Source organism: Artemia sp. Qi Xiang Cuo, chromosome 6 (genome assembly GCF_049724085.1).
Source record: "Artemia sp. Qi Xiang Cuo chromosome 6, ASM4972408v1, whole genome shotgun sequence".
In the NCBI taxonomy this organism is placed as follows: domain Eukaryota; kingdom Metazoa; phylum Arthropoda; class Branchiopoda; order Anostraca; family Artemiidae; genus Artemia; species Artemia sp. Qi Xiang Cuo.
In genome coordinates this window covers 42,938,281-42,965,088 of record NC_142799.1, presented here as the reverse complement: position 1 = coordinate 42,965,088, position 26,808 = coordinate 42,938,281, and the positions used below count along the sequence as shown (strand labels likewise).

The 26,808-nt window shown below is 36.8% G+C and overlaps 2 protein-coding genes across 2 annotated transcripts in view; one reads left to right on the top strand and one right to left on the bottom strand.

The window, feature by feature from the left end:
- The first annotated feature begins 782 nt into the window (after positions 1-782).
- On the top strand, positions 783-25,603 carry LOC148951255 (cathepsin S-like). Its single transcript, XM_089090209.1, has 2 exons — positions 783-865; positions 23,151-25,603. Exons 1-2 carry the CDS (start codon positions 863-865, stop codon positions 24,141-24,143), a joined length of 996 nt encoding a protein of 331 aa, XP_088946335.1. The 5' UTR covers positions 783-862; the 3' UTR covers positions 24,144-25,603.
- Positions 25,604-26,423: 820 nt separating this feature from the next.
- mTor (serine/threonine-protein kinase Tor) overlaps positions 26,424-26,808 on the bottom strand; it is a 126,821-nt gene continuing 126,436 nt past the window's right edge. Inside the window, exon 25 of the mRNA XM_089091039.1 lies at positions 26,424-26,763. Coding sequence (XP_088947165.1) covers positions 26,748-26,763 — 16 coding nt within the window. The 3' untranslated portion in view covers positions 26,424-26,747. The remainder of the gene's footprint in view (positions 26,764-26,808) is intronic.

The following is a 26,808-nucleotide window of genomic DNA, read 5'->3' as shown; positions in this document are numbered from 1 at the left end:
AAGGCTAAGTGCCCTTCGTGATGAAAATGGATGTTTTTTGCTTTAATAACAGTCAAAACAGATTTATTTTTCGTGTTTGGTACATATTCAAAATAACAACAAAGGAGAAATGGACTTCTTCATAATAAAATATAAATAAAACTTATGCGATGAGTAACATTTATTAGATCAATGAGAAGGACAAAGTTGTCCATGGTGATATGACAGATTGTCAAAATTTGGTGCTCTGGTTTCTAATTTGAATCTGAGATGTAATTTCACGTTCAATAGCCTGTTCATTGCATGGTGCAGGGCATATCTCTAAGCAAACTTCAATGCAGTACGTACCCCTAGAAGTACACATACCACACTTTGGGAAACACTGTTTTAGACATACAGCGTAGAAAATAGTAAGGTTAAAAGTTAGAAAAACGCAGTGTTCGACAGTCACCTGATTTTTGTTTACTAACAATTTTTATCCCCATAGGCTATATGGGCTCCTATCCCCTGAAGATTTTTCCATGTGCGAATAGATTTATCGCATAATAAGTCTTATGATTTGAACCCTTATAAACGTGACACATAAATTGTGAATGGAAAACAGAAGTCTTCGTTCTTTTATTAACATTCACTTAAAAACATTGTCTTTTGATCAACCGCTTCCCAAAAACTAGGCATATAATCTTTCCTTCTCTATTGTAACAGGGGTGCTTATAGAAGCCAAGTTCATCGTAAACATTTGCAATGAATATAAGCAAATTTGCATTTATACTACCGTTATAACTGGTTGTGCAAGGTCTTGCGAAGCTCTTAGCCTCTTGTTTGTCCTTTTCGGGTTAGTTGGTCAGAGGTTAAGGTCTGTGATATCAAAGCAAGAGCTACAATGGTATGCAATCAATTTTTAATTTTACTATTAAATTCAACAAGCTCGTATAAACACATATAGAATTCTGTAAAGGCTCATATGCGGAAGAAGGAAGCCCCACTTCCAATTCCAGTCTCGTACCCAAGGGGAGGGGCTTCCAGGCTTCCCTTGAAATTCTAATTGTTTCTAAATTTCTTGGCACTTTGTATTTAGCTTATTAAACATTTATTTTCATTATTGTATCCATGAAGGAATTCCTGTGTATGAGTCTGGCCCAGCTCCTCATTATTGTATCCTTTTTCTTGTCATTTTCTTACAATTTGCTTATTCTTATATTTTGCATATTCTTTGTTCATACAGTGCATTTATTTTTCTAGCTATTCTATCCCCTTTCCACGACTAATTCCCCCCTCCTTTTCTAGAGAAAATAAATTGCTTGCATCAGTAACTACTCACTTCCCGAATTTTTCTTGGGTCGTATCAAGTCCTTTTAATTTCGAATAGTTTTTACATCAAGATTATCCCAATTCAGATCTCGGCCCTTTTTAAGATTTTTGCACTTCCGATTCAGTAGAATCGTCTTGAAAAAATGAGGAGGGCAGAAATTTAGGAAACAGAGAGATTGATCTAATCTCAAAGATATTACTAATTTGATTATCTCAGGGGATTTGTAATCGAAGTATTTTACTTTTATTCGATTTAAATACAAGACTTTTATCATCATTTAAATATATATATTGTTACAATAATCAGGCTTTCAAAAAAAAAGTAAAGAGCAATATTTAAACTGAATTCGACCAAAAATAAAAGTATATAACAATTCAAACTTAACACGAAAAAAAAATTACACTAATTAGATAAACAAACCATAGAACTCCTTATATCAAGTTACCTTTTTGCAGAACAGTTCTTCAAGGGAAAACAACTCAATTAGTATATTTACTGTTTAAATTAAAAGTTTTAATTATCCAAAAGAAACTATGGTCTCTGATATAACAGGGAAGATTTTGCCTTCTCATATATATACTTCATAATGGAGGGAGGTCATGTTAAATCCGTTATCATTTGAATATTCACTCAGTTCATCTGAAGCACCTCTTATAGAAAATTTGAAAGCATTGTCCTAAAATGATTTTTGGGGGCTTAAATATCTCCCCTCCCCGCCCCATCCCACAAGGGAATACAGTCAGCAATACCCTAATAGTGTGTAATTAGGCGACACTCTACGGCCGGGAGTTTTATTGTATAAATGGTCTACAATAATGGTTCATTATAATGGACTGTATTTGTGGTAAGGGCGCGTGGTAAACCGCACACCAGTATGATCTCTGAGACTGGAAAACTATATAAATACCCTTCCAATAATTGTCAGAACTTTTGCTCGACGGGCCAAGAGTTTTTAAGTGCCAAAATACTGTAATGAGGAAAATTCCTCAGGCGTGATCTCTTTTATTACTTAAAAATGCACTAGATCTCAAAATTCTAATTCGAATTAACCTTCTTTTAATAGTCTACTACTAAGGACTATAGGGGTCACGTGCGTGATTATCTTAAAAGTGCATTTTTTATTTTTTATATTTTTTTTTTTTTTTAATAGAGGCTTTCGGCATGTCACAAACATGCCGAAATTCGTTGCTATAATTTCCGTCAAGACCACACGCCTTCTCGTGGAGTTTCAATTCCTTTTTCTAAAATGATACATATTTTCATATGGTTGTAGTTTATTGTCAACTTTAAAGTTCATGCAGTTTACATATTTAGAATCAGCGTTATTAATAGATTTCGTTGTGGCATATATTTTAACCAAACGTTTTTTTTTATAATTTAGATTTCTATCTAAATGGAAAGCGTTGCTCCTTACTTACAGTTTATAGAGATAGGAAAAGGAGAATTACTTCCATTTAAATGTCGGTTGAAACAAACTTTGGGCCGCGCTTGCCCCCCCCCCCCCCCTGAAAAATGCCTAGCGACACTAATGACCCCTTCCCTCTCTCCTTCATTTGTGCCAGAAAGCATGTGAATGTAATTTTTTATGTTAAACCACAGATTTGTTTCAGAATTAGGATGAAAATGCCACCCTAGATCCCCCATGCTACACACTCAGTCCAAAGAAAATTCACGGGAATGAAAGGAGACTAGAAGTTGGTTTCTATATCCCCCCCCCCTAATCCCCCATATTTAGATGAAGGCTCATCGGAGACTTAGAAAATTTCGGCATAAAGATACACCTTTTAGGTGTCAGGCCTACCCCACCTACACAAAGATCCACTGGCCCTCCTCCATAACAGCTGATACGTAGTTCAGATACCAATTTTATCAAGCCTCAAATGAATCAACTTATGGTTAAATGAAACTTTAAAATAAACATGTATGTTAACCGTTTATTTTGCATGGATTACGTGCATCTTTAATAACGAATGCGCCAACGCGCAGTACGAACAGAACAGATATTGCCACACAAAAACTGAACCCTCTAAGGGCAAGAGGGAGGGGGCAATTCTCAGTTTAATCTTCAGATAATGTAACGGACGGTACTCCACTCTTACTACCACAATACCAAAATATCGCTCTTCCTTACCACATTGTTTGTGGTAGTTTTGGTTCACTTCAAGTTTGACCTTTTTATTCATTCTAGGTTTCGCTTGTTCATTCATAGTAATTTTTGCAAGTAAGGAGCGACCCGGCTCAATAGTAACCGAAACTCTAAAAAACGGAATTTTGATACCAATTGATATATCAAAAGGACTGAATTTTTATGCTAATTTTGAATATATAAGTTTTATTAAGTTTAGTTATACCCATCAAAGGTTACGAACTTGATAAAAATTCCCCCGATTTTCGAAAAAAGAGGGAAAGACCCCTAAAATTAATAGAATCTTAATGAAACTCACACCATCAGACTCACCGTATTATAGAACCCTAATGTAGAGGTTTCAAGCTCCTATCTGCAAAAATGTGGAATTTTGTACTTTTTGCCAGAAGAAAGATCATGGATGCGTGTTTATTCGTTTTTTTTTTGTTGTTTTTTTTCCCCAGGAGTGATCGTATCGACCCAGTGGGCCTAGAAAATAGGGCGAGGGCTAATTCCAATGGAAATTAAAAGTTCTAGTGCCATTTTTAAGTGACCAAAAAAATTGAAGGGCAACTAGACCCATTTCCACGCCATCTTTTTTCCCTAAATCGTCCAATCAAAATCCTGAGATTGCTATTTTGTTCAGCATAGTTGAAAGGCCTAATAACTATGTCTTTGGATATACCATGACCCCCCCCCCCCACAACCCCTGGGGAAAGGTATTTAAGTTATAAAATTTGTCCATTGTTTACGTATAGTTTTTGTCTAGTATTAGTATTTTGGGAACTATGCATAAATTTTTCGGGTGGAAAGGGGAGTACGATTTTCCTTTCCTTGGGGACTTTGCACGGGGAGAATGTTCCATGGAGAGCGAATTTTTCAGGGGAAATTGTATACTGGGGGGTGGGGGATTTGCCGGAATTCCCATACGAAATTTCTTTATATATCTTGCTTTCTCCTTACTAACTCAATTTTACGCGTGGAGGTGCTAAGGGTAATTGTACGGGGTAGATTTTCACCAAGATTGAATTTTGCAGAGTATATTTCCATGGGAAGGGGAATTTTTCCATGGAGGTGAAGCCAGATTTCCTGGTGTTTTTAAAAAAATGATCAAATATTAAATAAAAAAACAAGTTTTTTCAACTGAAAGTAGGGAGCAATATTAAAGCTTAAAACGAACAGAAATTATTACGCATACGAGGAGGGAGAAAAGATGTGCGTGAGAGGGGGGTTAGTTGCCTTGAAATCACTTTTGACTATCAAAAAGGACACTAGCCCTTTGAATTTCCAATCGAATGAGCCCTTTTTTATGTTTCTACGACAAAGATTTTTATAAAAACGTTATATGCCCCCAGGGCATAATCGTTCTTTACTTAGGCAGCGCTAGCGCGCTGCCTAAGTAAAGAACGATGTGGGCACAAGTAGTAAGGCCATAGGGAATATGAGTCCTACATTCAATCCTACATTCACGCCTACATGAATATGCGTGTAGTTTAACCGGTACATTGGCTTACCAGGGTTAGTCACCTATTACTACGAACGGTACTTGCCTTACCAGACGGGTTTTTCTGAGGTAACAGCCATTTTTTGGGGTCAAACGGTGAGAGAGCGGTGGTTGGTCTATATACAGTAAGTTGATTACTTGTTTTTTGTTTTTTTTTTTAAACTTGGCGACGTATGATGTACTCAAGCAAAAACCCTATAAATGTTCATACACAACATTCCGATTGTCATTATGTTTTAACACATTTATTATATTACATTACATTTTATTAACTTTGAAAACAATGGATTCGTCAATTTTCAATGTGATTACAATTTCATTATATATTTCCAAAAAAAAATAAATAAAAAAAACGATTACAATTGGCTAGCGTTCATATTCCTTATAAATTTAAGAAGGATGATTTGAAAAGACCAAAGTATTTCTAATTTCCAGTTATATAGTACTAAAGCAGTCAGATTTTTATTACCAAAAAGGTCGCGAGAAAGCAGCTACACGGACTTTACATAAAAATTTTTAGAATATTAGACCGCCTACTCTAAATATATGACAAAAATTTATCCAAGTCGTTATCACATCCATTACAGCTGAGTTTTTTTTGGCTCAGAAAACATCTTTGGAAACTAGAAGCTGACACTAACGTAATAATTGAGCGTGTATATACGAAATATTAATTTTAACTCTGTCGCTGTTATGTCGTGTTAATTTAATATCTCTGTCGCTCCGAATACTATATTAGTTCAAAATTATATTAGTTTTTTTTAGTTCAAAAAAATTTTTTTCTCGGTGACTTCAGTATTCTTTCCAAAAGTCTCACAAAAACTAATGGTAAATTAATTCAAATTATTTGCGGGATTTTCCCTCAAAATCAGAATGCTTTCTCGTTTTAATTGACAACATTAGCAGTGCAGATTTATCAGCTGCGATTATTAATAATTTTACACACCATTAAGCCAAGTACAGCGCTTGATTTGGTCAAAGCAAGGGGGACTTAGCCTCCCTTGGTTAATTTTGGTTAAATATGTTAATGACTAAATATTCCCATTTTCAACGTTTAGTATTAGGGGGTGGGGGTGCTAATTTTCCTTCTGTAAAAGGGGATTTTTTTTTCATGCTAAATTTTGTCTTCTTTTATTTACAAGTTACCCTTGGCTTCTCTCTAGAAATTTAACAAGGTTAATTTACAAAGGCCGAAGGATTTCTAATTTCCAATACTATAGTAATAAATCAGTCAGATTTTTATTACCAAAAAGATGACGGGAAAACAGCTACACAGACTTTCTTTAAAAATTTATAAAATATTAGACAGCCTACTCTAAATATATGACAAAAATTTATTCAAGTCGTTATCACATCAATTACAGCTATATTTTAATAATTTAGTAAATCGACTCCTTATATGCATGCGGTGAATAATGCTATTTCATGATTGACATGTAAAAAATTTGCGGCACAATATAACTGAATTAGCATGCATATATTTAGGCTAATGTGATACAGGAACCTTCAGGGTGTTAAAAATTTTATAGGCCTGTATACAATTGAAAAATTACCAGTTTTATTGGAACTCAAACATCGTCTGCGGGACATCTACTCGCCTTGTTTTACCTGTTTTAATGGATTTAAGCTATTACTAAAACCTTTATAAACATCAATTTTGGTGAAAATCGACGCTACCAGTGGAATAGCAAATAAAATATATAAATATGAAATAAAATCTTGATTCATAGAGTCTTGAGCATCCTCAAATTCAATGAGGAATATTATTCTAGTTGATTTTTACGTATACCTGTCTCTTTTGTGTATATATATTTATTTCTTAGCAAGTGGGGGAGGGGGATTAGATGTGTGGATCTACAACCTGAATTTGGACCAAATTTTGAATGCAGGAAGTTCCAACTGGATCTCAACAACTCATTATTTTATTTTTATTATTATAAAACAATTTCAATTAAATACACGAGAATATTCAAAGCTTTTAAATATTGCTTTGAATATTCTCGTGTATTTAATTGAAATTGTTTTATATTCAACATACATGTCACGTGTGTGGAGATCTATTTATTTTTTAGAAGGTGGGGGAGGGGGATTAGAAGTGTGGATCTAGATCCTGAATTTTGACCAAATTTTGAATGCAGGAAGTTCAAACTGGACCTCAACAGCTCATTATGTTATTTTTATAAAACAATTTCAATTAAATACACGAGAATATTCAAAGCCAAAGAAGACATTGAACTGAAATCTAACGAGACCTAATCTCGAAAGGTCATTATTTTATTTTATAATTAAACAATTTCAATCAAATAAACGAGAATATTCAAAACATCATAAGCCTTGGCTATTCTAATTTTAAAATGTTAATTCCAATATGTAAATAAAGAAATAATAATAAATGTTTCGTTTAATGTTCTATTAACCAATCTCCACACTGGCCTTGGGAAGGCATAGGGGTTTTGCCCCCAACTTATGTTAATTTCTGCTCGTTTTGAGTTTGACTCGATTATTTATTGTAATTTCTTTTCAGTTTCGGTTTCATTTATTTATAGATGCTGATTAGCGGTAGTTTCACGTTTGGTATATTATTTTATTTTATTTTTGCTCAATTTTTGTTTAATGGAATTCTTTACCTTTCTTTGAAAAACTTATTTTGTAGAAAAAGTCAATATAAAGGGGTTATTCAAATTCTTCCTTGAGTAGCTACCACTGTGAGGGATCTAAGCCCTTTTTGTCCCTTGATGCAATAGGCAATGGGATATTATAGTGAACATAGCTATAAATTTAATAACATAAAATATTTGATTCAACATGTGAAATGCATTAAGAACCTTATTCAGCATTGGGTCAGATTCATATACTGCATATAGACGGTCCGTAATTTAAGCTACTAAAAGTCTAAAACTATAGTCGTTTATTGAACAATTAGTTGCCTCACGAAAAGGCAAGGGAAGATTTGGTTTTCTTGTAATCTTCAAGAACTTACTTTTGATTTCAGTTGAGTTTGTGAAAATTTAACCTTGGCCTTTTCTATTTATTTCAGCATCATTGTGTTTTAACTCTATATGTGGTTATGAAGTTTTCCTAAGACTATGTATTAAAAACAAAAAATGAGTAAAAAATAGTTTCGCAATTGAAAATTAAATTATGTTTTGGAGGCCAATTTGACTAAATTAAGAGACGTATTGTTTAATTAAAATAGGAAGCTTTTTTAAAAGTATAAAACGCTTTAATTTAGAGAGTATCATATTAAAAATATGCTTGGTTTAGCCTCCATCTAGGACTTCCGCTCTTTTCTTTATGTGTTTAAGTAGCTTGAAATTTAGGTCTTTAAGCTTGCAAGCTACCTACTGAGAAAACTAAAAATAATTTTATTTTAGGAAGTTGTTGATCAAACCCTCCAGCAAAAGCGAGCAAAGCTGGATGTCACCCCTGACAGCAATATGAGTCATAGTAAAATACATCATGAAAATACCCCCTTGCACATTTTCGAAGATTCGAATGCTACAAGAAAACAGATAAGGATGCTTATAAAAACACAAGAAAAAGATAGACATTCACTTCTATTTAAAGGAAGAGATGTGAGGCGCTATGCTCAGTTAAACAATGCAAGGAAGCATCCTATAGTGTTGTTATGCTAAATTTCCAATTGGTCTGTGAATGTTCGTTTCTAAAAGTAGTATTTTTTTTTGATTTCAAATAAAATTCGTCGGCTTTTTTAATACTCCCATTACTCAAAGGGTCCAGATATTCTTAGAATATAGTTTATATCCTAGCCCCCTGCGATATAACCTATTCATCACTTGAAAAGCTCATTTTTAGCCTAATTGCGTAGGTACTAAAGGAACATTGAAAATTTTTTCTGATTTTGTGTGTTTTCGCAACAAAATAGCTGATCTTTAGCAAACTTAGCCATAGCTAGTTGAAACTCTGCATAAATATCTTCATTTTTAGCCTAGTTGCGAAGGTACTAAAGGAACATTGAACATTTTTCTGATTTTGTGTGTTTTTTGCAAGAAAATAGCTGGTCTTTAGCAAACTTAACCATAGCTAGTTGAAACTCTACATAAATATCTTCATTTTTAGCCTAATTGCGTAGGTACTAAAGGAAAATTGAACTTTTTTTTCTGATTTTGTGTGTTCTCGCAAGAAAATAGCTGGTCTTTAGCAAACTTAGCCATAGCTAGTTGAAACTCTGAATAAATATCTTAATTTTTAGCCTAATTGAGAAGGTACTAAAGGAACATTGAAAATTTTTTCTGATTTTGTGTGTTTTTTTGCAAGAAAATAGCTAGTCTTGAGCAAACTTAGCCATAGCTAGTTGAAACTCCGCATAAATATCTTAATTTTTAGCCTAATTGCGTAGCTACTAAAGGAACATTGAAATTTTTTTTTCTGATTTTGTGTTTGTTTTCGCAAGAAAATAGCTGGTCTTTAGCAAACTTAGCCATAGCTAGTTGAAACTCTGCATAAATATCTTCATTTTTAGCCTAATTGCGTAGGTACTAAAGGAACATTGAACATTTTTTCTGATTTTGTGTGTTTTCGCAAGAAAATAGCTGGTCTTTAGCAAACTTAGCCATAGCTAGTTGAAACTATGCATAAATATCTTCATTTTTAGCCTAATTGCGTAGCTACTAAAGGAACATTTTTGTTGTATCTATTGGTATCAATATTCCGTTTTTTAGAGTTTTGGTTACTATTGAGCCTTACGTGCCTGAAATCATGAATTAGAAAATTTAATTAGCTGTTTGGGTTTTCAGACATAGTTTTTTAGATGTTCATGGGTGTTAGGTTCCTGGAGGGTTTTTTATGTTTTCAAAAAATGATCAAATATTAAATAAAAAAACAAGTTTTTTCAACTGAAAGTAGGGAGCAATATTAAAGCTTAAAACGAACAGAAATTATTACGCATACGAGGAGGGAGAAAAGATGTGCGTGAGAGGGGGGTTAGTTGCCTTGAAATCACTTTTGACTATTAAAAAGGACACTAGCCCTTTGAATTTCCAATCGAATGAGCCCTTTTTTATGTTTCTACGACAAAGATTTTTATAAAAACTTTATATGCCCCCAGGGCATAATCGTTCTTTACTTAGGCAGCGCTAGCGCGCTGCCTAAGTAAAGAACGATGTGGGCACAAGTAGTAAGGCCATAGGGAATATGAGTCCTACATTCAATCCTACATTCACGCCTACATGAATATGCGTGTAGTTTAACCGGTACATTGGCTTACCAGGGTTAGTCACCTATTACTATGAACGGTACTTGCCTTAGCAGACGGGTTTTCTGAGGAACAGCCATTTTTTTGGGGTCAAACGGTGAGAGAGCGGTGGTTAGTCTATATACAGTAACTTGATTACTTGTTGTTTTTTTTTAAACTTGGCGACGTATGATGTACTCAAGCAAAAACCCTATAAATGTTCATACACTACATTCCGATTGTCATTATGTTTTAACACATTGATTATAGTACATTACATTTTATTAACTTTGAAAACAATGGATTCGTCAATTTTCAATGTGAGTACACTTTCATTCTATATTTCCAAAAAAAAAAAAAAATAAAAAAAAAACGATTACACTTAGCTAGTATTCATATTCCTTAGAAATTTAACAAGGTTAATTTACAAAGGCCGAAGGATTTCTAATTTCCAATACTATAGTAATAAAGCAGTCAGATTTTTATTACCAAAAAGAAGTCACCGAGAAAAATATTTTTTTGAACTAAAAAAAACTAATATAATTTTGAACTAATATAGTATTCGGAGCGACATAGATATGTTAAAATTAATATTTCGTATATACACGCTCAATTATTACGTTAGTGTCAGCTTTTAGTTTCCAAATATGTTTTCTGAGCCAAAAAAACTCAGCTGTAATTGATGTGATAACGACTTGAATAAATTTTTGTCATATATTTAGAGTAGTCTGTCTAATATTTTATAAATTTTTACAGAAAGTCTGTGTAGCTGTTTTCCCGTCATCTTTTTGGTAATAAAAATCTGACTGCTTTATTACTATAGGATTGGAAGTTAGAAATCCTTCAGCCTTTGTAAATTAACCTTGTTAAATTTCTAAGGAATATGAATACTAGCTAAGTGTAAACGTTTTTTTTATTTTATTTTTTTTTGGAGATACAGAATAAAAGTGTACTCACATTGAAAATTGACGAATCCATTGTTTTCAAAGTTAATAAAATGTGATGTACTATAATCAATGTGTTAAAACATAATGACAATTGGAATGCAGTGTATGAATATTTATAGGGTTTTTGCTTGAGTACATCATACGTTGCCAAGTTTAAAAAAAAACAAAAACAAGTAAGCAATTTACCGTGTATAGACTGAAAGCCGCTTTCTCACCGTTTCACCCCCAAAAAATGGCTTCTACTTCTGAAAAACCCGTCTGCTAAGGCAAGTACCGTTCGTAGTAATAGGTGACTGACCCGTGGTAAGCCAATGTACCGGTTAAACTACACGCATATTCATGTAGGCGTGAATGTAGGATTGAATGTGGGACTCATATTCCCTATGGCCTTACTACTGGCACAATGTGTTTTTTTTTTTTTCTCCATACGCGGGCACTTCGTATCGAAGGAGTTGTAGAAACTTCGAAAAGGGCTCATTCCATTGGAAATTGGAGTGGCTAGTGCCCTTTTTAATAGTCGAAAGTGATTGGAGGGCAACAAGCCCCCCCCCCTCACGCCCATCATTCCCCTAAACACATCCAATCAAAATTCTGAGATAGCCATTTTGTTCAGCGTAGTTGATTTCCACATAGAAAATATGTTTTTGAGGAGGACACTCCCCCTCAGCCCTCGGGGCAAGGGTTTTAAGTTATGCCCTGGGGGCATATAAGTTTTTTTATAGAAGGCGTTGTCGTAGAAACTTCAAAACAGGCTCATTCGATTGGAAATTAGAAGGGCTTGTACCCTTTTTAATAGTCGAAAGTGATTGGGGAGTAACTAGCCACCCCCCCCCCACGCCCATCATTCCCCGAAACACATCCAATCAAAATTTTGAGATAGCCATTTTATTCAGCGTAGTGGATTTCCCGATAGAAAATATGTTTTTGAAGAGGAAACTCCCCCACAACCCTTAGAGCAAGGGTTTTAAGTTATGCCCTGGGGGCATATAAGGTTTTTATAGAAGGCGTTGTCGTACAAACTTCAATACAATCTAAATCGACTGGAAATTCAATGCGCCAGTGCCCTTTTTTATAGTCGGAAATGATTGGATGGCAACTAGCCGCCCCCCACGCCCCTTATTCTCCTGAACACATCCAATAAAATTTAGTAGAACGCCATTTTGTTTAGCATAGTTGATTTTACAAGGGTAAATAGATTTGTGAGGAAGACACTCCCACACAACCCTTAGAGCAAGGTTTTTAAGTTATGCCCTGGGGGCATATAAGGTTTTTAAAGAAGGTGTTGTCGTAGAAACTTCAAAAAAAGCTCATTCGATTGGAAATTCAAAGGAATAGTGCCCTTTTTAATAGTCGAAAGTGATTCGAGAGCAACTAGCCCTCCCCCCCCACCACGCCCATCATTCCCCCAAACACATCCAATAAAAATTTTGAGATAGCCATTTTGTTCGGCGTAGTTGATTTCCAAATAGAAAATATGTTTTTGAGGAGGACACTCCCCTAAAACCCTCAGGGCAAGGATTATAATTTATGCCCTGGGGGGATATAAGCTTTTTATTGAAATATTTGTCGTAGAAATTTGAAAAAGGCCTCATTCGATTAGAAATTCAAAGGGCTAGTGCCCTTTTTAATAGTCGAAAGTGATTTGAAGGCAGCTAACCCCCTTCTCACGCCCATCTTTTCTTCAAACACATCTAATCAAAATTTTTTATATAGATTTTATTCAACATGGTTGAAAGTTTTGCAAATTAGGTCTTTAAGGATGAAAACCCCTCCCCACACAGCCCTCAGGGCAAGGGTTGTAAATTATGCCCTGGGGGCGTATAAAGTTTTTATTGAAAGCGTTGTCGTAGAAACTTCAAAAGGGTTCATTCGATTGGAAATTAAAAGGGCTAGTACCTTTTTTGATAGTTGAAAGTGATTTGATAGCGACTAACGCCCCTCTCATGCCCATCATTTTCCAAAACACATCCAATAAAAATTTTGAGATATCCATTTTGTTCAACGTAGTTGAACGTTCTGGAAATTAGGTCTTTTAGGATGCAAGGGCTGTAAGTTATGCCCTGGGGGCATATAAGGTTTATATAGAAAGTTGTTGTATAAATCATAGGCAGCACGATCGCGCTGCCTAAGTAAAGAACGGGGACACTCGAGAACGAGACAAGAAACGGGGAATAAGTAAAGAGGAGGACACTCCCCCACAACCGTCTGGGCAAGGTTTTGAGTTATGCCCTGGCGACATACAAGAACGATGTTGGCACAAAGTATTATTTGTTAATTTTTTCCTTTAGAGCAGGGCACTTCGTATCGAAGAAGTTGTCCACGTCCAGCATTTCCCGAAACACATCCAATCAAAATTTTTAGATAGCCATTTTGTTCAGCGTAGTTGATTTCCAGATAGAAATTATGTTTTTGAGGACACTCCCCCACAGCCCTTAGGGCAAGGGTTGTAAGTTATGACCTGGGGGCATATAATGTTTTTTATAAAAGGCGTTGTCGTAGGAACTTTAAAAAAAGGCTCATTCGATTGGAAATTCAAAGGGCTAGTGCCCTTTTTAATAGTCGAAAGTGATTAGAGGGCAAATATCCCGCCTCTCATGCCACCTTTTCCTCAAACACATCTAATCAAAACTTTGAGATAGCCATTTTATTCAACGTAGTTTTAAGTTCTGGAAATTAGGTCTTGGAAGATGGCAACCCCCCCCCCCCAGCTCTCAGGGCCAGGGGTGTAAATTATGCCCAGGGGGCATATAAGTTTTTTATCGAAAGAGTAGTCGTAGAAACTTCAAGAAGGGCTCATTCGATTGGAAATTGAAATGGCTAGTGCCCATTTTAATGGTCAAAAGTGATTGGAAAGCAACTAACACCCCTTCAACGCCCACCATTTCCCCAAACACATCCAATAAAGATTTTGAGATAGCCATTTTGTTCCATGCAGTTCAAAGTTGAGGAAATTATACCTTTGAGCAAGAAACTCCCCCCACAGTCTTCAGGGCAAGGGTTATAAGTTATGCCCTGGGGGTATAACTTATGCCCCCAGGGGAAAGTGATTGGTGGGTAACTAGCCACCCCCCCCCCACGCTCATCATTCCCCGAAACACATCCAAGCAAAATTGTGAGATAGACATTTTGTTCAGCGTAGTGGATTTCTCGATAGAAAATATGTTTCTGAAGAGGACACACCCACACAACCCTTAGAGAAAGGGTTTTAAGTTAAGCCCTGGGGTCATCTAAGATTTTTAAAGAAGGAGTCTTCGTGTAAACTTCAAAAAAGGCTCATTCCATTGGAAATGCAAAGGGCTAGTTCCCTTTTTAATAGTCAAAAGTGATTGGAGGGCGACTAGTCCCCCCCCCAAGCCCATCATTTCTCCAAACACATCCAATCAAAATTTTGAGATAGCCATTTTTTTGAGCTTAATTGATTACCAGAAAGAAAATGTGTTTTTGAGGAAGACACTCCCCCACAACCCTGAGGGCAAGGGTTTTAACTTATGCCCTGGAGGCATATAAGGTTTTTAAAGAAGGTGTTGTCGTAGAAACTTCAAAAAAAGCTCATTCGATTGGAAATTCAAAGGGATAGTCTTTTTTTTAATAGTCGAAAGTGATTGGAGGGCAACTAGCCCCCCCCCCCACGCCCATCATTCCCCCAAACCCATCCAATAAAAATTTGAGATAGCCATTTTGTTCGGTGTAGTTGATTTCCAGATAGAAAATATGTTTTTGAGGACACTCCCCTAAAACCCTCAGGGCAAGGATTATAATTTATGCCCTGGGGGGATATAAGGTTTTTACTGAAATCTTTGTCGTAGAAATTTGAAAAAGGCCTCATTCGATTTGAAATTCAAAGGGCTAGTGCAAGGGGCATATAAGGTTTATATAGAAAGTTGTTTTATAAATCATAGGTACCGAGACCACGCTGCCTAAGTAAAGAACGGGGACACTCGAGAACGAGACAAGAAACGGGGCCTAAGTAAAGAGGAGGAAACTCCCCACAACCCTCAAGGCAAGGGTTTAATTTATATCCTGGGGGCATATAAGAACGATGTTGGCACAATGTATTATTTATTAATTTTTTCCTTTAGAGCAGGGCACTTCGTATCGAAGAAGTTGTCCACGTCCAGCATTTCCCGAAACACATCCAATCAAAATTTTTAGATAGCCATTTTGTCCAGCGTAGTTGATTTCCAGATAGAAATTCTGTTTTTGAGGACACTCCCCCACAGCCCTTAGGGCAAGGGTTGTAAGTTATGACCTGGGGGCATATAATGTTTTTTATAAAAGGCGTTGTCGTAGGAACTTTAAAAAAAGGCTCATTCGATTGGAAATTCAAAGGGCTAGTGCCCTTTTTAATAGTCGAAAGTGATTAGAGGGCAATTAACCCGCCTCTCATGCCACCTTTTCCCCAAACAGATATAATCAAAACTTTTAGATAGCCATTTTTTTAATCGTATTTTTAAGTTCTGGAAATTTGGTCTTTGGGGTTATCAACCCCCCCCCCCCCACAGCCCTCATGGCCAGGGTTATAAATTAGGCCACAAGGGCATATAAGGGTTGTTGTTAAAGAGTTTTGGTAGAGACTTAAAGAAGGGCTCATTCGTTTAGCAATTGAAATGGCTAGTGCCCATTTTAATGGTCAAAAGTGATTGGAAAGCAACTAACACCCCTTCCACACCCACCATTTCCCCAAACATATCCAATAAAGATTTTGAGATAGCCATTTTGTTCCATGCAGTTCAAAGATCAGGAAATTATACCTTTGAGCAGGACACTCCCCCCACAGTCTTCAGGGCAAAGGTTATAAGTTATGCCCTGGGGGCATAACTTATGCCCCCAGGGGAAAGTGATTGGTGGGTAACTAGCCACCCCCCCCCCACGCTCATCATTCCCCCAAAAACAACCAATCAAAATTTTGAGATTGACATTTTGTTCAGCGTAGTTTATTTCCAGATAGAAAATATGTTTTTGAGGAGGAAACTCCCCCACAGCCGTCAGGGCAAGTGTTTTAAGGTAAGACCTGGGGACATATAAGGTTTTTAAATAAAGAGTTGTCGTAGAAATTTCAAAACAGGCTCTTTCGATTGGAAATTCAAAGGTATAGTGCTCTTTTTAATAGTCAAAATTGATTGGAGGGCAACTAGCCCCCCCCCACGCCCACAAATCCTCCAAACATCCCCGATCCAAATTTTATGATAGCTTTTTTGTTCTTTGCGGTTTATTTCAAAATAAAGTATTACGTTACTGTGGAGGGAGGTCCCACAGAGCCCTTGGGGCAAGGGTTATAAGTTTTTTCACTGAGACATAGAAAGTTTTAAAAGAAGGCGCTGTCTAATATATTACAAAAACAGCTCATTCGATTGGAAATTCAAAGGGATAGTCTTTTTTTTAATAGTCGAAAGTGATTGGAGGGCAACTAGCCCCCCCCCCCCCCACGCCCATCATTCCCCCAAACACATCCAATAAAAATTTTGAGATAGCCATTTTGTTCGGCGTAGTTGATTTCCAAATAGAAAATATGTTTTTGAGGAGGACACTCCCCTAAAACCCTCAGGGCAAGGATTATAATTTATGCCCTGGGGGGATATAAGGTTTTTACTGAAATCTTTGTCGTAGAAATTTGAAAAAGGCCTCATTCGATTTGAAATTCAAAGGGCTAGTGCCCTTTTTAATAGTCGAAAGTGACTTGAAAGTAACTAACACCCCTCTAACGCCCACCTTTTCCCCAAACACATCCAATCAAAATTTTTAGAGTTTATTCAACGTAGTTGAAAGTTTTGGAAATTAGGTCTTTAAGGATGACCACCCCTCCCCCCACAGCCCTCAGGGCAAGGGTTGTAAGTTATGCCCTGGGGGCGTATAAAGTTTTTATTGAAAGCGTTGTCGTAGAAACTTCAAAAGGGTTCATTCGATTGGAAATTAAAAGGGCTAGTACCTTTTTTGATAGTTGAAAGTGATTGAATAGCGACTAACGCCCCTCTCATGCCCATCATTTTCCAAAACACATCCAATCAAAATTTTGAGATATCCATTTTGTTCAACGTAGTTGAACGTTCTGGAAATTAGGTCTTTTAGGATGCAAGGGCTGTAAGTTATGCCCTGGGGGCATATAAGGTTTATATAGAAAGTTGTTGTATAAATCATAGGCAGCAAGATCGCACTGCCTAAGTAAAGAACGGGGACACTCGAGAACGAGACAAGAAACGGGGACTAAGTAAAGAGGAGGACACTCCCCCACAACCCTCAGGGCAAGGGTTTTAAGTTATGCCCTGGGGGCATAACTTTTATTCAGCGTAGTTGATTTCTCGATAGAAAATATGTTTTTGAGGAGGACACTCCCCCACAGCCCTCAGGGCAAGGGTTTTAAGTTATGCCCTGGGGGCATATAAGGTTTTTATAGAAAGTGTTGTTGCAGAAACTTCAAAAAAGGCTCATTCGATTGGAAATTCAAAGGGCTAGTGCCCTTTTTAATAGTCGAAAGTGATTGGAGGGCAACTAGCCGCCCCCAAGCCCATCATTCCCCCAAACACATCCAATCAAAATTTTGAGATAGCCATTTTGTTTAGCGTAGTTGATTTCCAGATAGAAAATATGTTTTTGAGGAAGACACTCCCCCACAGCCCTCAGGGCAAGGGTTTTAAGTTATGCCCTGGAGGCATATAAGGTTTTTAAAGAAGGTGTTGTCGTAGAAACTTCTAAAAAACCTCATTCGATTGGAAATTCAAAGGGATAGTCTTTTTTTTAATAGTCAAAAGTCATTGGAGGGCAACTAGCCCCCCCCCCCCACGCCCATCATTCCCCCAAACCCATCCAATAAAAATTTGAGATAGCCATTTTGTTCGGTGTAGTTGATTTCCAGATAGAAAATATGTTTTTGAGGACACTCCCCTAAAACCCTCAGGGCAAGGATTATAATTTATGCCCTGGGGGGATATAAGGTTTTTACTGAAATCTTTGTCGTAGAAATTTGAAAAAGGCCTCATTCGATTTGAAATTCAAAGGGCTAGTACCCTTTTAAATAGTCGAAAGTGATTTTAGGGCAACTAACACCCCTCTCACGCCAACCTTTTCCCCAAACACTTCCAATCGAAATTTTTAGATTTTATTCAACGTAGTTGAAAGTTTTGGAAATTAGGTCTTTAAGGTGGACAACCCCCACCCTCACAGTCCTCGGATAAAGTGTTGTACGCTAGGCTCTGGGGGCAAGTAAAGTTTTTATTGAAAGCGTTGTCGTAGAAACTTCAAAAGGGTTCATTCAATTGGAAATTGAAAGGGCTAGTGCCTTTTTTAGTAGTTGAAAGTGGTTGCATAGCGACTAAATGCCCTTCTCATGCCCATCATTTTCCAAAACACATCCAATCAAAATTTTGAGATATCCATTTTGTTCAACGTAGTTGAACGTTCTGGAAATTAGGTCTTTTAGGATGCAAGGGCTGTAAGTTATGCCCTGGGGGCATATAAGGTTTATATAGAAAGTTGTTGGATAAATCATAGGCAGCAAAATCACGCTGCCTAAGTAAAGAACGGGGACACTCGAGAACGAGACAAGAAACGGGGACTAAGTAAAGAGGAGGACACTCCCCCACAACCCTCATGGCAAGGGTTTAAGTTATGCCCTGGGGGCATATAAGAACGATGTTGGCACAATGTATTATTTATTAATTTTTTCCTTTAGAGCAGGGCACTTCGTATCGAAGAAGTTGTCCACGTCCAGCATTTCCCGAAACACATCCAATCAAAATTTTGAGATAGCCATTTTGTCCAGCGTAGTTGATTTCCAGATAGAAATTCTGTTTTTGAGGACACTCCCCCACAGCCCTTAGGGCAAGGGTTGTAAGTTATGACCTGGGGGCATATAATGTTTTTTTTATAAAAGGCGTTGTCGTAGGAACTTTAAAAAAAGGCTCATTCGATTGGAAATTCAAAGGGCTAGTGCCCTTTTTAATAGTTGAAAGTGATTAGAGGGCAACTAACCCGCCTCTCACGCCCACCTTTTCCCCACATCCAAACATTCCATATAATGATATTGCTATTGTTGTCACAGTCGTCTTAACCTCTAGAATTATGGCCTTTGTAGCGGACAACCCCCCCCCCCACAGCCCTAAGGAAAAGGGGTTTGAATTGTGCCCAGGGGGCATATGAGATTTGTATAGAAGGCGTTGTTGTAGAAACTTGAAAAAGGGCTCATTCGATTGGAAATTGAAATGGCTAGTGCCCTTTTTAATGGTCAAAAGTGATTGGAAAGCAACTAACACCCCTTCAACGCCCACCATTTCCCCAAACACATCCAATAAAGATTTTGAGATAGCCATTTTGTTCCATGCAGTTCAAAGTTGAGGAAATTATACCTTTGAGCAAGAAACTTACACAGTCTTCAGGGCAAGCGTTATAAGTTATGCCTTGGGGGCATATAAGGTTTTTATAAAAATCTTTGTCGTAGAAACTTAAAAAAGGGCTCATTCAATTGGAAATTCAAAGGGCTAGTGCCCTTTTTAATAGTCAAAAGTGATATGAGGGCCACTAACTCCCTTCTCACGCCCATCATTTCTCCAAACACATCACCAAGATATTTTACATATTCACGTCATTCAGCTTATCTTAATATTTTGGAAACTACGTTTCTCAGGATGACCACCCCTCCCCCCCCCCACACAGCTCTCAGGGCACGTGTTGTAAGTTATGTCCGGGAGGCGTATAAGGTTTTTATTGATAGTTTAGAAACTTCAAAATGGCTCATTGAATTGGAAATTGAAAGGGCTAGTGCCTTTTTAATAGTTGAAAGTGATTGGAGAGCGACTAACGCCCCTCTCACACCCACCATTCTCCCAACCACATCTAATTAAAATATTGAGATATATATTTCGTTAAACGCAGTTCAAAGTTCTGGAAATTAGGTTTTTAACGACGATAGCCCCCTCTGTGCAAGAATTTTAAGTTATATCCTGGGGGCACATCAGGTTTGTATAGAAAGTTGTTATAGAAATTTCAAAAAGGGCTCATTTGATTGGAAATTAAAATTGCCTTTTTTTTAGTAGAAAGTGAGTGGAGAGTAATTAAGCCCCCTCTCACGCCCACCATTTCCCCAAAAACATACAATCAAAGTCTATAGATAGCCATTTTGTTCAATGTAGTTGAAAGTTATAGAAATTATGTATTTAAGGACGACTAACCCCCCAGAGCCCCAAGGGCAAAGGTTGTAAGTTCTGCCCTGGGGGCATATAAGGTGTTTATAGATAGAGTTGTTGTAAAACTTCAAAAGGGGCTCATTCAATTCGAAATTGAGAGGGCTAGTACCCTTTCTAATAGTCGAAAGTGATTGGAGGGCAACTAGCCCCCCTCTCACGCCCACCCATCTTCCAAACACATCCACTCAAAATTTTCAGATAGCCATTTTGTTCAACGTAGTAAAAAGTTCTGGAGATTAGGTCTTTGAGAATGACACCCCCCTCCCAGCACTCAGGGCAAGGGTTGTAAGTTATGTCATAGCGGCATATAAGATTTTTATTGAAAATTTTGTCGTAGAAACTTCAAACGGGCTCATTTGATTGGAAATAAGAAGGGCTAGGGCCATTTTTAATAGTTGAAAATGATTGGAGTGACTACCGCCCCTCTCACACCCACTATTTCCCCAAACATATCCAATCAAAGTTTTAAGATAGCGATGTTCTTTAACGTAGTAGAAACTTCTGGAAGTTCGGTCTTAGAAGATGACAACCACCCTAACAGACCGTTGGATATGGGTTGTAATTTATGCCCTGGGGACATATAAGGTGTTTATAGAAAGCGTTGTCGTTTCCAAAAGGGATCATTCGATTGGAAATTTAAAGGCCTGGTGCCTTTCACAAATCATCATCAATAAATAAATGAAACCCGAAACGAACATAAATTACAATAAATAACCGACTCAACTCAAAACGAGCAGAAATTCACATAAGTTGGGCGCAAATCCCCTCTGCCTTCCCAAGGCTAGAGCAAAATTTGCACCTTACTGAAAAAATACAAATTAATGTGCATTGTCAGTTTAATATACATATACTGATATTTATTAATCAAAATGTTAATATTGTTTGATTTATTAAACCGATAAAAGTAAAACATTTATATTTTTCAGTAAAGTGGAAATTTTGTTCTGGCCTTGGGAAGGCATAGGGATTTGCACCCAAATTATGTTAATTTCTGCTCGTTTTGAGTTTGACTCGGTTAATTATTGTAATTTTTGTTCGTTTTGGGTTTCATTTATTTATCGATGCTGATCTGTGGTAGTTTCACGCTTGGTAGATTATTTGTTTTATTTTTGTTAATTTTTTGTTTAATGGAGTTCTTTACTTTTATTTGAAAAACGTATTTTGTGGAAAAAGTTTTTTTAATGAATTATTAGTAAAGACGGTGGGATCAGCGAAGATGTTAGAAGTAGAATTGCTGAGACTCAGGGTGTTTTTTCTCAGTTGCAAAAAGCTTGGAAAAATAGGAAGATGAGTCTGCAAACCAAATTTGGAATATTGGAAGCAACAGTGATAACAATGGTCGAATGTGGCTCTGAAGCATGGGCGCTCCGAAAAGCGGATGAAGCTTTGCTAGATGTTTTCCAGAGAAATTGCCTACGGATTGTTCTGGGCATTCAGCTGACTGGCCGTAATTTTACAGTAGGCTCTACGGAAAGTTTGATTCAATCCCACTTTCTAGGGCTATAATGAGAGAAAGGTTGAGATGGCTAAGGCAATTTCTGCGGATAAAGGAGGACAGGTGGCCGAAGATTGTCCTTTTTTGGCCAACCGTCTAGGGCTAAACGGAAAGCAGGTCGTCCGCAGTTGGGGTGAGACGATGTCATAAAGAAAGATTTAAAGAAAATGAGAACTTCCTGGTAGGGTGTAAAGAGGGATGCTTTGAATAGATTGGGATAAAGGAGGAGCGTGCGTGGCTGTGTTGGCCTCAGGCGGCTTGATGCTGCGGTGAGTTTTTAGTAGTAGTAGTAGTAGGACTCCAACCCCTGCCCTTACAGACACAGGATTGCAACTCCAGCCCGCTAACCACTCGGCTAGTGGAAGTCGTAGCAGTAATTAAATACGATGAAAAGAAGAAAACAGCAAAAATAGCTTGAAGAAGCGTACCAAAGTGAAAAAAATTTTGACATCTTCCTATTTTATCCTCTACCCATTCTTCTCCATTGCCAAACCAAACTTTTAACTCCATAATCTTCCTTCATTTTTCATTGAATTCGACTTCAGCTCAATTTTTTCTAAAAATTGTGAAAGCCCATTCCATAATCTCTATGTTAGAATGGCTTTCCTTAAGCTCATGTTAGATAAGTCCTTTTTTCATGTCAGAAGTACTCTTACTTTTATTTTGTAAATACTTTTCTATAAGGCTTTTCGTGAAGGACGTAATCCTTCACCTGACAATCAATGATTCAACATTCGGGCCCCTAAGGCTCTTTTTTTTATATAGAAACTTTAGGGAGGACACCAAGTGCTTTCAAGGCGTGATAGATCAATGAGAATCAAAGAGAATCCAGCTTTCCACAACTTGAATCAGTATTAGTGGCAAATGAACTTGAAAATGCGTGAGAATTATTAAGAAAATGTTAATTGCTTCTAGCGGCTTTTTTTTACCAATATTTGTATCATTTCAAGCTTAAATGTGTTTCTTAATCTTTACTTTTACTGATAGTTAGTTATTTTCCAGTTTTCCAATGACCCTTACTATCTATCTCGTCGCTGTGCTCATTGATGTAACAGAAACAAACCATTTTCCAAAGCTTTCCTCACATTTAAACATTATAAAAAAAAATCTGCCACTGAATTGAAGCAAAAAAGACTGTACAAAAGCTAAAAAATACTCTAAAAAATACTCAAAACTCTAAAAAATATAATCGACAATTACTTTTTAAAATAATTTTCCTTTTCCTAACCAACAAGTGTCTGTGTTAAGTCTCAAAAGAATTGGCAACCCTCGAGTTACACAGAGACATTGAAATAAATTTTATCTAACTAAACGATTCACTTTGAATGTATTTATTGACTAATAGATTTGTATTTTCTCAAGCTTGAGTTTTATTCCAATTCTTACTTTTGTAGATACTTTACCATTTTTTGTTCCAGGTGACCTTTACTATTTATGTCCTTGCTATTGCTGCATTAATTCAGATGATTGCTTCAATACCCATGGACCCCTGGGTTGATTTCAAAGTCAAATTTGGAAAGTCTTATCCAACCAGACAAGAAGACGAAGAGAGACACAAAATTTGGGAAAAAACCCGTCTTGAAATCCTGCCATTTAATATTCAGTTTTCAAGAAATCAGACTCAGCCATTTCGACTTGACGTTAATCATCTAGCCGACTTGACAGAGGAAGAATTAAACACTCTTAAAGGTACAATACCCCCACCAAAACAACCGAAAGCAGATTCAGTCCCTATTGTGCAAAACACCAGAAGATTGCCTAGTTCGGTTGATTATCGGGATTCTCCTTGTATGCCACCAATAAGAGACCAAGGAAGGTGCGGTAGCTGCTATGCATTTGCAGCAGCTGAAACAGTTGAATACTATAACTGTATGAAAAATGGAGGGAGGTTAGCTACTTTAAGCCAGCAAAATATAGTCGACTGTAGCCGGAATGACCGCAAGTGTCTAGGAGGGTTTTACACCAATTCGTGGGATTATATCAAATCCTCAGGAGGTCTATGTTCAGAAAGTGACTACACATACACTTCGGGGTCGTCTGGTAACTCGGGGGAATGTCGTAGTTCTACTTGCCAACCAGTTGTAACAATATCCTCATACAAAAGCGTTCCAAATAGTGAGGACTCCATGGCACATGTGGTAGCTACTATAGGGCCAATTGCCGTCGCAATGGATGCAAATTTAAATTCATTTTATTTCTATTCCCAAGGAATATTTAATGATCAAAGGTGTAGTTCAAACGTGAATCATGCTGTCATAATAGTTGGGTATGGAACAGATAGGACGTATGGTGACTATTGGATAGTCAGAAATACTTGGTCAACAAGTTGGGGCGAAAGAGGCTATTTTCGATTGAAAAAAGGGAACAATTTGTGCGGCATTGCGAATTACCCGTATTACCCAATTTTATAATGTACAGTAAAATAATGGAGAATGAATTCTACTACCTTTTATGTGCCGATTACCTAATTATCAAATATACATATTTATACTTATTACCTGGAAATGAACATCTTATCCTAATATTTCATCAGGTATTAGATGCATTAAATAAAACAAAAAGTTTTTCCATGAAAATCAAAGAGCAAAATTAAAACTAAAAACAGGGAGATATAAGACAACCAACCAAAAACGATGAGAAATTACTAAGCACGAAAATGAAATCTACAACAAAAAGAAATTGCAATAAGCATTGAAACCAAATTTAAAAGGAATAGAAATTACCACAAACAATAATGATGTTGCCAACCTTCAAATGGCCAAAGCTAGAGCCTTCAAATGGCGAAAAAGCTAGATGGTCAAAATCTTCAAATGGCCAAAAAGCTAGATGGTCAAAACCTTCAAATGGCCAAAAAGCTAGAGCGACATTGGTGCTTTACTGAGAACTAAATAGGTCACTTGATTTAGATTAGTCCATTGATTTTTCTACACATTTCAAAGAAATCGATTTTATAGAGAAAAAATGGGGACAAAAACAAGGAGTTTTTAAAACTCCTTAAAACAAACTAATTTAGTTGTCATTATTATTTTTATTGAGAAGTTTTTTTTCAACAAAAACGAGTATTCAAGGGTCCAAGGTTCCAACGTTTAACCATCCAATCATACGTGTATGGCTCAATTTCAATTGACGTGTTCTGAATTTGTACGTCTTTTTTCAGTATTAGCCTCAGATTAATCTTTAACGAGCTCCAAAATATTTCTAGCCAGTTTTAGAGGATATTTTACGCCACTTGTAAAATCTGTACTTATTCTGTTTTGATTTATGCCCTTAAAGATTCTTCATGATGAACAATTAATCATTCTTGACCATTCCCTAAACGATGTCTGAATGATCAAATCCAAAGTGATAAAAGACATCCATATGATTGAAGAAGGAGTGGCTCGTTCGGAAGAGCCATGGAACCAACCATCCTTCTTAGGCCCTCTAATCCAATTCAAACTTCTAGCAATGCTCTTATTTCAATGTAAAATATTCATCTAGCATGTTTTGAATTTATACGTCTATATTGCACAAATACCGCCAGATTTGCAGTCGACAGGCTCAGAAATTCTTAAACATAGTTGGTGTTGAAAATCATCAACTGTTTGTGAACTATGTCATTAATGTGTAGCGGTCAGGTTTTTCATTTGTGCGTTCATCACCATGATATCAAATATATTTCATGTATCATTTGTGAAACATTTGTTTTCATCAGGATCCAATTAAACAGCCTTTGTGAAATATCCGCTATCTTCACTTTGACTTTGGACAGTCATATTCTTCTCCTGAGGTAGTCCTTACCAAAAGAAATTATAGGCAGACCCTTCGCACTGTTATACAGCTAAGTGAAAGAAAAACGTGCCCACGGTAGACAAAATTGGGTCAAAGATGTTGTGCCTGCAGAGTTTATCAAAAGGGTGTTGTAGACACAAATTGACCTATTGTATAACTAGATATGCGTCCTAGGGAGGCCAGTCGCGTTAGTAGTAGTTACACAATGATTTTGGATTCCTATGTTGTAATATAGAGTCTCTAAATAAAAAAAAAAACAAACATCAACTATGTATCCCAAAATAAGTGGTTGACTTTCACCAAAGTTAGTATTCAACATTCCTGAGGTTCATAATTACAAGTCAGAGGCAAACTAATTGCAAAATAGAAATCCAAAATCAATGTACAGCTGCTCTTGCCACGACTATCCCTGTCAGGACGACTATCAAGCTTTACAATTATTGCGTGTCTGTAGCTCTAGAGAAAACAGGATTACAGGAAACACGTTTCCTTTTTACATACAAATACACTCAAGGTACAAAACAAAATAACAAGCCCGGCTGGCTCAGTGGGTAAAGCATCTCACTTCCAAAGTTGAAGCTGAAAGTTCAAGCTCAGTGTTGGGCGCTGTTTAATAAGTATTTTTTTTTTAGGAATCCAATTTATTTTTAAACACTCTAGTTGTAACCTATCGATGCTGCACTTTGAAGTGAAAAAGCTTAATTAATAGAAACCAGAAAGGGATTTAATAGATGCATGTAAAGAGGGTGAGTGGGCTCGGAGCCCGTAACCCCGAGAATTTCAAGATTTTTATTACTTATTATTGCCTATTTTTAATGATTTTTGTTGAATACCCCGGGCCACCCAAATACTATGCGCGATAAAATAAATTCCTAAGTGCGTGTCTAACTTACTAATATGTATCATAATTAGTCTTTAGGCAGAAACAAGAAGTAAATTATATTTAAATGCTTTTACATAATTTAACACCTTTAACATTACTATATACAAATCAACTAGCAACAACCTAGGGGTTGCTCACTTTCCAAAAAGCATGTACACTATGTGGCACGTGCCACGCTTGGCAGCAGCGAGTCACACATGGAAGGAAAACGCACAGCGTGGCGCAAGTGTGCCTACAAGTGACATGGATTTTCCGACACGTGACACAACAAGTAGTGCTCCAAGATGTACACCAATTTACGGAGAGTGGATAACCCTTGGACAACAACAGAAACTAATTTTTCACAAAGTGAGACAGTGCTCTACCAGAATGGACACCTGCAACGAAATAAAATAAAAATGGTTGTAATTCAATGTATAATC